Here is a 15522-nt window from a genome sequence, read left to right as displayed (position 1 = left end):
GTCTCCTTCCAGGCTTGCCCCAAACATTCCTATCCGTGGGGTTTTTCTGGGAGGTAGCAGAATGACCAGCTGGTTTGTTGCAGGGAGGAGCAAATGTTAGAGCCCACTTTGCAGGCACGGGGCAGTGAGTGGGGGAGAACACCTCCTTGTGACAACTGACCTGAAGTCTCTGGGGGGAAAGACTGGGATTGAAAGGTGCAGCAGTTTTCTAGCTTGTGCCCCCCGGGAAAAGGGCAGAAGAAGAAAGAGCACTGAGAGAACCTCCTGGTGTGTTGGAGGCCAGCAACTGCATTTGGTAGGTATGTTTGCACCATGATGTCGGTGAGACAGGGGTCTACAACTCTCGCACTCTCTCCCCTAGTGCCTTCTTCCCTCAGGACTCCCATCTAGGAAGAACTCAAAGGATCTGAGGTCAAGGACAAGCAAGGGGCCCAGAGCCAGCATGGGAAGGAGCTTTCCAATCTGCCCAGGGTAGGAGGGGGTCAGGAGAGAATTTCAGGCCGGGTTATTGGCCTGGGGAGACACCTTTGTGTCTAGAGAAGAGAGATTGATACCCTGAATCAGACGGGAATGGAAAATGTTCTCTTTTTCAAGCCATAGGATGGCCCTGACCAAGGGCTTGGCATGTGTGTTGGAGGTATTGGGGGATGTGGTGGCAGAGGGGAAGGCTGTGGAGGATAATTATAGGGTATTAATTTCAAAATTATATGGTGCTTTCCAGAGAGGTTCAAAAATGTATGGGAAGTGGGAGGGAAGGGGTGTTAGAAGGCAGAAAGTGATGAAGCAAACAATCAGCAGCTTGAACAAGACCTTTGGCGTTCTCTGGTCCATCCATTGCCCTCAAGAGAATAGAGGTTTTACAAGGGGCCTGAGGCACTGCCATTGCTTCTGGGCTGGCCTCTTCCTGGCTGAGAAGCCCACCTTCAAGAGGGTAAGATGCTGCTCTCTTCTTTACCATTTGCTTTCAAAAGGGAAATAAAACAGCCTCTTGGTTCCTGGAACCCCAAATTTGCATGGAGCTTCTAGAGAATGTTCAGGATAGAAGACAGGCAGTTAGCTACAAAACTCTATAAACCAAGTCATTGCTCAGGAGTTGGAGAGGGGAGGACCCAAGTCATTCTCAGTATATCCTCAGTGGGAAGGTTGGGTGACCCTGCTTCCCTGGCCTGTGGCAACATCTTCTGCAGCCCTTGGGATCCAATGGGGCTGACAGCCAAGTTCAGGACTCAGTGGACTTGTGACCAGGTATGAAACATCTCTCCACATCTGTGCACAGATACAGCTGCAAGAGAGAGGGACTGAAATGCCTCCTGCCAATCTTACTCTCATTGTTACAAAGGGCTCGTGACCCACAGGTTGAGAACGGCTGCTCTAGAGAGATGCAGGAAAGGTCTAGCTGGCCGAGACCTTTGCAGACTCAGTTTACAAGATGCCTCCTCTCATGCCACATTCGCTTAAGGATCTAAGAAGACAGGGACTAGTGCTGTGGGACCTAAAGTGTTTTTCTTCTTTTTTCTCCATACCATAGTCAAACCGTCCACCCAGCAATCCTATGTTCCCAGTTCCATCGGGAGCTGGTTTACATCCTAGGTTCGGAGTATCCCATTTATAGCGTACGCTGTTAAAGAGACTGATTCCAGTGGACAAGACTTGCTGAAAAGCAGTCACCTCTGTCCCTGCCTCCCAGCAGACCTGCACTTCAGGATCCCTTGACTTCAGTCAAGATGGACCAGTTTCCTCTCTTTTCTACTGCATCCAAGGATTGGCTGTGTCCACAGGTGCTCCCGAGCTCCTTGTGTCCCATCTTTGCTCATGTCAGTGTGGCCTTTTCCTCCTCACCCAGCACACATGCTCCCTGAGCGGCCAGCACGGGGTCTCTCCTTGGATTGCCCACCTCCCTCTTCAGCTCAGAATCCCTCAGCCCCGTCTATCTATAGATGGATGCATCTGCCAATAGAGAGGCATGTTGAAGATGAAGGCATTTGCAACAGATGAGGGATTGTCTTGCAGGCCAGGGCCCCCAGAGAAGTAGCCGAGGGTGTTAGGTTATTTTGTAACTCGATGGTTCACATATGCCAAAAATATTTGCACTCTGATATGGCTCTCTCTGGTTTCAGATTTAGGAACATTCCCGTGGTGCAGGCATCTGAAGGCTCCATGCAGACATTTATAGTCACTTGGGGGAACTTCTGCTTTAAATACTCTCAAAGGACAGGAGGCAAGAAGGCCTTGTACAGCAAGGAGCCATTGCAGCCTGGCTGCCTGATCTCACAGGATTAGCACTTCTCTCCTACTGTAGGGAGTATGCGAGGGCAAACTCCGGAGGTCATGGTGCCCATTCTGCAGCATCCAGGCCGTAGCGTTTATGCGGGGTGAGGGTGAGCAAGAAGGAAGTGAGGGTATCAGATGAGAACTTGGGCGAGTTTCCTGGACAGAGCTGGAGAGGAATTATCATCTGGAGTCCAAAGCCTCTCCACTTACTTCCTTCATGCTCTAACCTCCTCCCCCCCCCAAACCCCTTGCCAAAGAGGTTGCCATTATTAGGATCCTTGTCATCTGAGGTTAAAATAAGACCTGGTTCAAAGTGAGGAAAAGTTACGGGCTGGCAGCCTGGCCCCTGCTTGAGCCCACAGCATCGAGTCCTCAGACAGTATGGCTCTCACAGGACATCTAGTCCCTTCTTCTGCCTCCACAGACCTTCCTCCGCTGCCCTCGACACGACCCATTTCCTCCAAGAAGGGGAGCTGCTCTCCCCCAGCAATGCATCCCAGTGTCCGGAGAACCCTCGTAGGCAGGAAACTTGGAGCGCCTGATCACTCTCTTCTGGTTCGCAATCCAACCTTCCACCCCTGCATTCTGGCCCTCTGCACGGTGAGGACAGCTGCTCTCCACCACCCGTGCAGGCCACATGGTCAGCGGCCTCTGAATGGATTGATGATTGGAAAGAGGCAGGATGGGAGCACGTATCAATTCTGCTGGTTTGAACAGTGACATTCTCGCAGGCAGATTCCTGCGGCAATGATGCTAGAGAAAGAAACCTGATGCCCTGACATGCCTTTGCTCTGAGAATACGGTATATAACCATGTATGGACAGACATCGACACCCACATAGCCCTACCCGGGCCCCTTCCTGTGCACAAGGTCACATTCCACAAGTGTCATCGATACCTTCTTTCCACAGGTGAGGTCAGGCATGGGATCCATTGCCATTCTAAGATTCTTGTCGTAGTCTTCACTTGGGTGGGTTACATACCATGGGTCCCAGCCTCCCCAAGCACAAGACAAGCTTGACTCACAAGTCATGGGAGCCAAAGGACAATTGTTCACTTGTGCAAAATTCCAATAGAAAAGGTACTGCTTTCAACCTGTGAGCCTTCTTTTATGGGTCCTTATATCCTGGGCAGGAAGTGAGTGACAGTCATGATTGGGGACACTTTGCTGCCCCGCTTTACCCGTCCATATTTGCTGAGGGCAATGTATGCCCCTCGGTACAAGTCTGACTCATAGGCATTGTAATTGTTGGGCAGGAGAGTTTCTCTGAACTTGCATTCCTCTTGGAAGCTGGGCTGTGAAGGAAATGGACAAAGACTCGATTACAAATGAGGACTGCTACGGACACACCCGAAGCCATAGAGAACAGGCCCCTGGATAGGCCTCGTCCTTTCCCCTGGTAGGATGGCACCAGGATTGCTAAGCCAACCTAGGTGAACAGAATGATGAAAGGTTGGAACAGAACAGACTTCAGCTGTCTCCAGGTTCCCTTTCACCTTCCCTCCTTCACAAGAAGAAAGCAAGGCCCAGTGACATAGAGGGATGGTCTGTGCCACATCCCTGAGGGGAGCTGAAGCTCTACTGCCCAGGTGTGCTGACTTCTGATTGAGGGCACTTTCTCCTAAGTCTCTAGGTGGTAATTTATCTCATTCAGAAAAAGGAGCAGAGAAGGACACAATAGGCCATCTTCTGAAGTCCCCCGTGAGAGGAAGTCCAGTGGAGGAGGCATGAGAGCCCAGAGTTCTAGTTAGAGACTTTTCTACTTGCCAGTTGTGTGACCTAGGTGGGTTCCTCCCCACCCAGCCTCAGTTCTCCTTTCGGCAAACTATATATGTTGGGGAGCAGGAAGAGGTGCGCACGGGGGATGGAATGACCAATGATCTCTCAAGTCCTTTCCAGACCCATCCACCTCTTTCCACTTGGGGTTCCTCAATCTGTCTTTCTCAGTTTAAATCCCAAGTTTACTATCCCTCAAAAGTCTCAGTTTTGACTTTGAACCTAGAAGGTGTCCAGTGCCCCCTAGACATGCATAGTTCTCCATGGGCCTGCAGGAAGAGGGAGGGCGAGGAACAGTTATTTTTATGATTTTTACAGAGAAAAGAACCTGGGTCCCCGTATGACAGGTGGTGCTGAGGTGTCTGGGGCCAATGATAAGTCGCCCCCTTCAGTGCTAATTTGGTAAAGGAGTGTGTGGACCACCTGTCCAGAAAATGAATGTTGGACTTCCTGCCGCACATCAGCCAGTTCATTCCCAATAAATTACCCAAGTCTGCCTTTCTTCCTAGCAAAGAGGGGCCCTTCCCACCTCAGGTGCCTGGGCTGCTGCCCTGGGGCAGTCTGTAGGGATCACTGTGCTCTTGAGGGGAAGCAGCTGAGCAGGGTGGAAAGGAAGAGGGAGTGAGGTGGGAGCCAGAGATCTGGGATGCAAAAAGAAATACAGCATGAGAAATGGGTGGAGTATAATTTCTGACTCCTTCCTGCTGAATGAGGCCATCAACTATAAAAAAAAAAAAACCACTCAATGGCTGCCCGGCTGTGCCAGAGGTGTCCTCTGACCGTCTGTGAAGGAATCGTGCCTCCTGGCCAACAGTGGGGGTGGACAAGAGCCTCTTCCTGTTCCGAACCGGATGGTAACAAGCCGGCTGTTCAGGGCTCTCAGGGTCCTGTGAGCAGACTTCTCCCTCAGCTTTTAAAACAGTGTGTGATGCCTCTGGACATGTTTTCCCTCCCAATAGACTCCAAGACTCCTGCGACAAGGACTGTGTCTTGTTTGGTACGTGCTGGTGAGTGCATGATGATTGAATAAGGACAACACTGAAACATAAGGAGACCCCTGCAGGGGAGGCTTTTTTTTTTTGGCCGGGGCTGGGTTTGAACCCACCACCTCCAGCATATGGGACCGGTGCCCTACTCCTTGAGCCACAGGCGCCACCCTCAGGGGAGGCTTTTTAATGCAATGGGAGAGTGGGCTGTGGGCAGCCAGACCCAGGGGGACACAAAGACCCCATCCCATGCACCTTACACAGCCTCCTCTCTTGCTCCTGCTCACAGCTGATGGTTTACAAAGTACTGTCACTTATGCTAATTTGCTTGAAAAAATTGGGAAAGCTTTCAACATTGGTGCCAACAGCCTGGTTAATACCATGGGGCAGGGGTGGCTGGGTTTTCACAAGCTTTCCTTTGTTTCCCTCATGGGTGTTCGGTAAATATTTGTGAAATGGATAAATGAAGAACTGGCCCAAGGGTAAGGAGGCTAAACTAATCAAAGTAGGTGAAAAGCAGATGTGTGCCACAGCTTTCAGGTTGGAAAGGTAATGATCGCCTCTTCCGTGGCTGTGTGAATGTGAGCAAATTATTTAGCCTCTTAAACCTCAATTCCCTCATCAGTAAAGTAGGAACAGGAAAAATAATTATTCCATAGAATTGGAGTGAGTATTAATTGAAATAATGCAAGGAAAGTCCTGAGAACAATGTCTGGCATCTAGTAAAATAAAAGAATCTGTGATGGGCGGGGCACAGTGACTGGCTCACACCTGTAATCCCAGCACTCCAGGAGGCTGCAGCAGGTGAATTGCTTGAGTTCAGGAGTTTGAAACCAGCCTGAGCAAGAGTGATACCTTGTCCTTACTAAAAATACAAAAACTAGGTGGGTATAGTGGCAGGCGCCTGTAGTCCCAGCTACTCAGAAGGCTGAGGCAAAAGTACTGCTTGAGTCCAAGAGTTTGAGATTTCTATGAGCTATGATGTTCTATCTAGGGCAACAAAGTGAGACTGTCTAAAAAAAAAAAAAAGAAGACTACTGTGATAACTATTATTATTCTCCAGCGGAATCATGAACTACTTTACATGAAAAGCCCTAAAGGACTTCATCTTATCCTGGATCACCAATTCCATGAAACATGCTGTGGGTTACTGGACAATTTAGCTTTTAAGCTCTGAAGATTTTGAATGACGAGGGGACAGTGGGCTTGCGTGGAAGAGTCTGGGCGGGGAGCAGAAGGGAGGTTGATGTCTGCCTCTGTGGACTTTGGTTTCTGTCCCTGAGCATGAGGAGGTACAGAGTCAGTCCCAGGATTTACAATGTTGAGGGACAAAACTTAGGAGCAATGGCATTAGGAGAAATTATATTTAGTATGGATTGTAAAAGTTATGTGAGAGGTTTCAGCGCCCTTAGCACAGTGGTTACGGCGTCGGCCACATACACCAAGGCTGGCAGGTTCGAACCCAGCCCAGGCCAGCTAAACAACAATGGCAACTACAACAAAAAAAATAGCCGGACATTGTGGCGGGCTCCTGTAGTCCCAGCTACTAGGGAGGCTGAAGCGAGAGAATCGCTTAGGTCCAAGAGTTTGAGGTTGCTGTGAGCTGTGGATGCCACAGCACTCTACCAAGGGCAGCATAGTGAGACTCTGTCTCAAAAAAAAAAAAAAAAAAGTTACATGAGAAATAAAGCTACACTAATGAAAAGTCTGGTACAGGTCAATGAATAAAATAGAGTCCATAATTATGTCCAAACACGCACATAAATATAAAGGAAAATGAATCTGAAATAGTATAAAGTTCAAGTGGCATTTCCAATCACTAACAAAAGCATGGTGTTAGTACAACTAAACAATATCTTATAATAATAAACTTTAATGTATGACTTTACTCTTCATTCCAAAAGGTGCACAGATGTACATGTAAAAAAGAGAGCCATGAAAGTCCAGAAAAAAATGTTTAAATAATTTCAGAATCAGAAACATCTTTTTAACTAGAACACAAAAAAAATTAGGAGCCATTAAAAAAGTAACAAATTCATCTTCTGCTTGAAAGATATTATCTTAAAAATATAAATGGCAACTAGATTAAAATAGTTATAAAACGTGTGTCAAATAGTATAATTTGTTATTATATTCAGAACCCTAAACTCATTGGAAAATGAACAACCTTTACAAACAGGAAATTCGCAGAAACGGAAATATACATAGCACTTAATCATAAGAAAATATGCTTGAATATGCCTGATAAGAGAAACCTAAATCATGTTTTTAACGGCCAGATTGCAAAGAAAAAAGAGTTTGATGCTGTATTTGCATTAGTAAGAGCCCAGAGACTAGGAATTCTCCCATTTGATGCTTTTTGGTATGTATATTATTACAACTTCTATTAAGAGCACAATTTGACACTTATCTACCAGGATAAAAAAATAAATATATCAACTGATCAGTAATTCCATCTTTATTAATAAAAATATATCTTACTAGTACGCTGTCTTACACGCATTATTATAATAAGACCAAACTTGATGTGTCTATTTACAGAGGAGTGCCTGACTCAACTTTGTCAGAGCTATATGGTAGAATACTACAAGCCATGACAAAAACACGAAACCTCTCTGTGCAGTGACACGAAGTGGTCCCAAAGATATATTGCTAAGTGAAGATGCAAAGTTGAAGGCGGTGTGGAGTATGTTCTTGTTTGTGTGATTTAAAAGAAAATGACACCGTAGTGTGCACACACACATAGGTTATTCCTGAAATGATACCCGAGGAACTGGTCATGGTGGCTGGGTCTGGGGAGGAGCTGGGCTTCAAGGGAGTAAGACTTAATTTCCATTGACTATCCTTTCATATCTCTTTAAAAACCATGCAAATTATTTCCAGCGGGAAAATACTTGAGGATAGGAGATGGGCAGGAAATGGCATGGGAAAATATTTTCATCAGAAACAGGTGGACTCCTCTTTGTTGGGTCACAGCCCCCTCCACCCACCTGCCTCCCCTCTGTTCTAACTTATATGTCCCTAGAGCAGCAGTTCTCAACCTGTGGGTCGTGACCCCTTTGTAACAATGAAAATACATTGCGGCATTAGGAAGGTGGAGAACCACTGCCCTAGAGAGTAACCTGTCTAGTCAGTTTCCAGGAGAATCTATTTCTGATTTGGATGGTGGGTAGGGGAGAGGTTTGGTGTACTGTTTGCAAACTCTAGAGAGGAAATCAAATCTCGGGGCAGAGGGTGCAGGGCAGAGGAAGGGAAGGGGCAGGAACTGGGTGACTCTGCAGGCATTGCCCACATCTCACTGTCTAGAATGTGTCCGTCTGAGACCTTCCCATTCCTGAACATCCAGGTCTCCTAAAACACTATTTGTTTAAGCATGCATGGCTGTGGCTGTGTAATTGTACTTTATTCTCTGCTCGTCAGATTTTGATCAAATTTCTCCTTCCTCGACGTTTTTTAAAGTCAGCCATTTTAATTTCTTTCCACTCAGCCCTTAGTTCTTGGTCTTTCACAGAATCCTGTACAAACTTAAAGTGAAAAAAGAGGCCTAGACAAAGCTGGCCTCAGGGGCTGTCTACTTTCTGCTGCTGCTCCCTTCCCGCCTCCCCCAGTACCTCCTCCCCATGGGGTTCAGGTGGCTGGGAGGCTGGCAGCATGAAATGGAGATGAGTTTCCCTGAACCCTTTGACACAGCCCTGGTGCTTCCAGCTGAGGGGATTTTCCCACTGGCCAGAGCAATGCTCAGGACCCAGACCCTCCAGTCATCTGCAGTGTAGCCCTGAGCTTTGAGTTCTCATGGCTCAGGAAAGTTGGCTCCTCAACTCTGGTGAGAAAAGCCCTCGAGCCAAGTGAATGCTGTGTTAATAAAAGCAGCTACCGTATATTATTACTTGAACAAATGAAAGTAATTCCACTGGATCGTATTTCCTGGGCTTGCTGGGCTCAAGCCCCAGCGTGATAATGTAGTACATTCCATATAGGCCTAAACAGACTTACGTGGAACCAAACTCCACTAGAAAGAAAAGCATTCTGCTCTCACCATGGAGCAGGGCACTTTGCAGAGAAGCAATTGGGGGTAAGTTTCAGGGTGGGTCTCCTCTGGCAGAAATGCCCCTAATAGTCTGAGGTGAATAAGACAAGCCATGTTCTTGCCTTTAGACAGAGCTAAGTCACCTGGACTGATGAACGTCTATCCCTGCCTTTAAAGATCTTCATCCTGTGGCTGCTTTGGCCACTTGTCCCTATGATTCCTGGCTGGGGATGTGGGGATGGGGTTTTTTCCTGTTGCCCATCTCCTTCACATCCCCAGATGGCAGGAGGGGGCTGGGCAGGTGAGGAAGTTCACATCCCCAGACGTGAAAGAGATGGGCAATAAGAAAAAACCTCTTTCTCCTGAGACTTTTTTCTTCTGTAGCCTCTGAGCGCTTCTTTTTCAGTTATTAGCAAAATATCTCCCAGCTCTGAAAATGCCTGCATTTTCTAACCCCTTTTCCCAATATACAATTGCGCTGTCAACTTGGAGATGTAAGAAACCGTGTTCAGCAGCTGTAGCATTCTTCTCACTCCTGAATAGCTCTGTGCAGGGACTCATCTGCAGGACCTCTGCCCGCTCGTCAGGGCGCAGAGCCTCTCCCAGCACTGTAGGCCTGCCTCCAGCAATTCCACATGGTGGGTGTCCCATTCCCTCAGCAGCCCTGTTCTCTGCTGCATGAGGATGGCTGGTAACTGAGCCAGAGAAAAACTTGGTCCTCCCCTCCCCCAACATAAAGCCCAGATAATAATCAAAGGCCTTTACGGAGGGTATCAGTCTTGTGCTTTGCACATCCTGACACTACTATTGTTGAAGAGGATGTAAATGCAGTTATCATTAGCAAAACTAAAATCACTTAAAAGCGTAACTACACTCCTAATATGTATTTTTCTCAGCCAAAGGATTCTAGGAGAACCGCTGTCAGGTGGAGATACTAGATGTTTTGTTTTCTTAATTTTAAAAGGGATTGAGGAAGTTGGAATTCACTGATCTGCTTCAGTCTACATCTATGAGAGCAGATGTCCGGGCCCAGAGAAGTTCAATGACTTTGCCCAAAGTAAGACAAGTCTTAGCTGAGGGCAGGTGGGGCCAGGAACTGACTCAGTGGTGGCAGCATGTACCACTAAATGTGCTTCTGCAGAGGAGGTTCTGCACACAGCTGTGGCTGACCTCAGACCTTGAAGACCTGGTGTCCCCATCTGCAAAGTGAGGATGAAGATTAAATGCACCTCCCAGGGGAGCTGCAAGATAGTGCCTATGAAGCCTAAGGAGGGAGAGGCAAGGCATTCTGAGGCGTTGCACCCCTCTTTCTGAGAGGCTGCTTCTCCCAGCTAGGTTTTCTTGGCCCTTACTCTCTCACCACCAGTTGTTGCCTTGTCCCCCTCACCAATACCCCCTGCCCTGTCCAGCCCCCCCTCCTGCCATGAGAAATCCCATTTAGTGGCAGGAGCAGCTGAGCCTAGAGAAGATAAGGCAGCTCAGGCTGCTTAAAGAGAAATAGTGTGAATGAAATCATCACCCAGCGGGAGTCTTCCTGGCTCTGGGGTCCAGTTGGCATTTGTTTTTTTAGACTGAGATAACGGGCCCCTGGGGAGTAAAGAGGAGGGTGTAGAAGTTGTCAGGAACATCTGGTCCCCAGCCACACAAAGCACCAGGTGCCCCAGGCTTGGGTACAGCTGTCCAGTCCCTGGTTCCATGCTCAGGCCCGCCTCGCCCTTGGTCCAGGGTGGAGAACATCCCACATTGGAGAAGATCCTCTTTGGCCAAATGATATGGGGTGGGGGAGGGATGTGAAGGTGGAGGGCAAAAAGGCGAGGGTCTTCCCTCAGACAAGTGTCGCTTTCTGCTGGACTCTGCTGTTTAAAAAGCCCTACAGTTCTGTGGTTCCTAACACTCCCACCTCTACCCACCACCCACCACACCCAATCCATGGAAAAATTGCCTTCCACCATGTAGGTCCTGGTGCCAAAATGTTGGGGACGCTGCTATAGCTCACACACCCACTTGGCCCCTGAGGGCAGGGTGTCTCAAATAGTAAGAGTCAGCCCACTTGGGATGGCTCCTTCTCCATTGCTGTTCTGAACGCTCCTCCCGCTTTGTGAGGCTTTCTCTGAAGGTTAAATCTCATAGTCACTTTCCCAGCCTCTCGTACCAGAAGTAGATTTAAAGTGCTAAGATGATACATTTAACCTATATTTGTGCTCCCCCTCCCCACACAGTTGAATTGCCATTTGAGTAAGGAGAAAGAAATAATAAATAGCTTGTTAATAAAAGTGGCGAGGAGAAGGGTTTCTGTAATTTGTGCTTCCTCCCTTGTAAAGAGTCCCACAGCCAACAACCCAAATTCCCAGCTCTCCCTACTCAGAGGGATTTCTGGCACCATGCAGGCTGGTGGAAAGGGGCTCTTTGGGATGAACACAGAGGGGACACCTGCTCCACCAAGACCTGGCAGCCCCAGGCTGCCACTGGGGCTCTCTGTCACTTTTGCAGAGAATGGTTGACAAGGTGTCTGAGAGTTCCCAGTTTCAAGCCTGCTATACCTCGCTCTGGCCTGACCCCCCTCAAGCTGTCAGGGTAACATGGGGATGGAATGACTGCCTGCCCCAGTCCCCAAGGCTGCTGTTCCTTGGAAAACCTAGAAATTTGAAAAACCAAACCAAACAGATTTCTAGGCCTGCATCCCAGTCCTACTGAGTAAGAATCTCTGAGGGAGGCCCCTGGAAATCTCTACTTTTAACAAGTTACCCAGGTGATACAGATGTAAACTGTCCACAGAACTGTGTCGGAGACTCAGATTTTGATGCATATCACATGTCCACATAAACCAACCCAGGCCAACACATACCGTGCTAAAGCCCAGGGTAAGGCTGCCTGTGAACCTAGCCTAGTGAGTCCCACAGACCCCTCTGTGGGGTCCCAGCCCCAGACCATTCATCCCCGCCTGATCCTTAGTTTGTCCTCCAGGGGACAGTTACCATACAACAGCCTTCCACACCCTCCCTGTAAATAACTCTGGTATTTCTTGCAGGCTGCTCTGAGGGCTTCCATTTTAGCCTCCTTATTTCTGTCGAAAGACCTCTCCATTTCTTCAGCTTCATAGGGATGCTTTCCCAACCCATATTTTAAATCATGGACTGAGAGCCATGAAAGAGGAACGATGGGCCAGAGACAGCAGAGGTTTTGGAAAATGTGCTCAGGCGTTACCTCAAGTGCCTGCATTCACACAGGGATGGAGGGGCGACGGGGCCAGGGGCCCACCCATGCGGGTTTCCTCTGACCCAAGCTTCTCTGAGCTATGGCAGGTGGAATCAGGAAGCCCTGGACCAGAGCAGAGGCCGATGAACTATAAAGCTGTCAAACAGAGGCTTCAGGGACCCTCACTTGCACAGGCTCCTTCCACGGCCCCTTCCTTTCCCCTTCTCTACTCGGAATTCAGCACTCTTCAACTGCATACACATCATACAACTGGATGCCCCACCCGACTCCAGGCCTGATGAACTCACCGTGGTGTACAATCGTCCTTTACTGTTCATGGCAACAAAGAGGGCACTTCTCACTCCAAAGAGACTCACCACACCTCGCTCCACCGTGGAAATCTCCAGCAAGCCTGGAAAGAAATGGGAACACGTTACCTAAAGTGACAAGGGTATCTGAGCCAGGTCCTCTGCTCATGGAAAGTCAGACCCTGTCACCCCCATCTTTGATCCCTCTAACCTTAGAAGATCCTGGCTTCTGAACTCATCAAGTCCTTTCATTGTGCTGTTATTAATAAAAATCCAGTTCTGTGGGGGAAAGTTCTGACATCAGAATTTGAGGTCCTTGACTTGGGTTAAATGAATTCTGATTATTATGAATTTTGATGTATATGCCACATGGTTCAACAAATCTCAGTCCACCTAATCTTGCAAACTCTATGGCCACACCGTGGCTGATGGCTTGCTTGGATCCTGTGGCCCCTGTTCTTTCATAGAGAGGAGACTAGCCATGCAGAAACCTATCAGCTTGTAGGATAAGGACCTGGGGACAGAGGGAGCAGGTTGCAATAAAAAGGATGTGCTTTAGCTGAAAATTTTGGAAACCATTTGCCTTTCCTTCTCAAAAGGGGAAGCTATTTAAAAATAGGCTTGTGTCTAATTTGGTCCCCATCTCCTACCTCATTCTCCCTACTCCTACCTCACGGTTCCAGTGGTCGGTCAAGGCACCGAAGGGGCCAGTAATGATGAAGTAGTTAGAGCTCAGAGGCTCCGTGGGGTGAAGGCAAAGGACACCAAGCTGCACACAGAGCCTGCACCTAGACAAGGCCACACTGAATCATCTAAATGAAGACAACATCCCCCCTCCTCATTACAGCAGTGTCCAGAGCAACGTCCCTTCACTTCCTAGCTCTGCTGGAGCCCAAGCCCCCAAGTGTCCCAGCTGGCTGTGACTGGCACTCACTGTAGGGGTTCTCCTCATGGGTGCCGCTGATCCGCCCATTGGGGGGCACTTGGAGGTGAAAGCCGATGCCCACGTTGCAGTACAGCCTCCGCTGCCGCTTGATCCCCACCAAATAGCCACTTTCCCAGTTCACCCCGGCGATCTCTCCAGCTAGCCCAGCGCGAGACCTGGACAGCAGAGTGCCCCAGCCCCTGGCGTCCAGCAGCGTGTTGTTGGCCCGGGTGCCTGCAGGCGAGGGCACTACCATGCCCACTAGGACGCCTAGGAAGACGAGAGCCTGCAGCGTGGCCTGAAGACGTCCTGCTCCCTGGGACATAGTGATGAACAGCCTCTGTGCCAGGGCCATCCACCTTGCCTCTCAGGCACGTGGTCAGAATTAATGGCCCTAAAAATACCGCCCTTCTTGTTTTTCTCCCCTCGGCATGGCGGCAGGGGCTTATTTTTGGAAGGCAGATGAAGGCTGCTGACATGAAACCAAAGCCTGCATCGGGCACTCGGGGTGAGAACAGAGGGACCCAGGCTGAGCCGCGGCCGGTAGGGACCATGGCTCGGGGACGCTCTCTATCTCACCGGCTTGCTCTGTCCCAAGTTGGTGATATTTGATTTGACCTATCTTTATAGTTAGTCCAGCAGCCCGGGCCTGCCCTCCAGCCATCATCACCCTGACGTCAGCCAGCTCAGCTCGCTTACCCAGGGCTGTAACATTAACCTGCTCTGGGTCTGGCTGCCACCCCAGACCCCCATCACCCTCCACGCTCTCCAGGGGCTCTAAAAGCCACTGTCATTCTAACTATGGGGCAGAAATGGAGCGAGCTAGGAGCATCTCTGGGGAAAGGATGGAGCTGGCCAGGGGCCCAGGGAAGGAGAAGGCTGGAGGCACCCAGGACCCAATTTGGGCAGAAGTTGTTGGCCTGGCTTGCCTTCCTTATTTAGAGGGCAAATAGTAAAGGTGGATGGGAGCAGGCTTGGTGGCTGGTGGGGACAGTAGCCTGCCAGTTACCCTGGAGACCCTGTCATTGAAAAAAGAGCCAAACCCTTTTAGCAAGAGAGCATAGGGGCTTGTCTGGGGAGCTGTAGGACCATGCAGGGAGGAAGACTTAGTGCCCAGCTTTCCCTGCTCACCAGCCTGGTTGCAGCATTCACCCAGGGTGGAAGTTGTGTCTGACCCTTGACGTAGACCAGTGACCATTTTACTCCCTGGGTTTATCTTTGGCATGAGACTGATATTATTCCCATTTTACAGATGAAGAAGCTAATGACTTGCCTGAGTTACCACAGCTAAAAGTGGCAAAGCCAGAATTGATGATCTGTCTGAGTCCAAAGCCTTGCTCATGCTTACTGCTTCGAGTAGAAGTCAGAGTTCCCGGCTGGCCCACAGAGTCTGTGTAGCTCTTAGTGTGCTGACGGTAAATCATAGAATTATTTCAGTAGCGCAAAATGATTCACTTGGTAAAAAAATTACTTTCTGAGTATTTTTGATGCATGTGAGAATTTCTCCATTTGCAGAAAAATATTGCTAGACTGATGTTATAGACACCAGTAAAAATATTTCTACTAAGAACTTACTCCTACCCCCCAGTTTTCTTTTTCCACATTACTTTTACTTCTAACTGAAGTAAAATTAAAAGTATTATTATTGTTGTTGTTGTTATTTAGAGTCAAGAGTTTTTCTCTGTTGCCCAGGCTGGATTACAGTAGCGTCTCCAACTCCTAAATTCAAGCAATCCTCCTGAGTAGCTAGGACTATAGGCATGCACCACCGTAATTACAAAAAGTTTTTTGTAGCCGTGGGGTCTTGCTATGTTAAAACTCCTGGCTTTAAGCAATCCTTCTGCCTTGGCTTCCTAAAATACCAGAATTATGTGAACCAGCATGTGTGACCTAAAATAATTATTTTAAAAGCTACAAAAAAAAAAAAATCGAACCCTACCAATTCCTGTGCAAATATAAGAAAGAAAGAAGTGTGTCTCTGAGGGAGAAATAAGTTCACAAAAGTCATATGAGGATTTAATTTCAGCTTAAAA

At 48.5% G+C, this 15522-nt stretch overlaps 1 protein-coding gene across 1 annotated transcript; it reads right to left on the bottom strand.

Moving 5' to 3' along the window:
* Positions 1–2706: 2706 nt before the first annotated feature.
* On the bottom strand, positions 2707–14089 carry FGF6 (fibroblast growth factor 6). The gene is made up of 3 exons (XM_053556923.1): positions 13499–14089; positions 12565–12668; positions 2707–3567 (listed from the first exon to the last, which is right to left on the bottom strand). The coding sequence occupies exons 1-3, from the start codon at positions 13842–13844 to the stop codon at positions 3391–3393; spliced, it is 627 nt and encodes a 208-aa protein (XP_053412898.1). The 5' UTR covers positions 13845–14089; the 3' UTR covers positions 2707–3390.
* Between the last annotated feature and the right edge of the window lie 1433 nt (positions 14090–15522).

The sequence above is a fragment of the Nycticebus coucang genome, chromosome 12 (genome assembly GCF_027406575.1).
Source record: "Nycticebus coucang isolate mNycCou1 chromosome 12, mNycCou1.pri, whole genome shotgun sequence".
NCBI lineage: Eukaryota > Metazoa > Chordata > Mammalia > Primates > Lorisidae > Nycticebus > Nycticebus coucang.
Note: the sequence above shows the minus strand (reverse complement) of the source record. Positions and strands in the feature narration are given on the sequence as shown.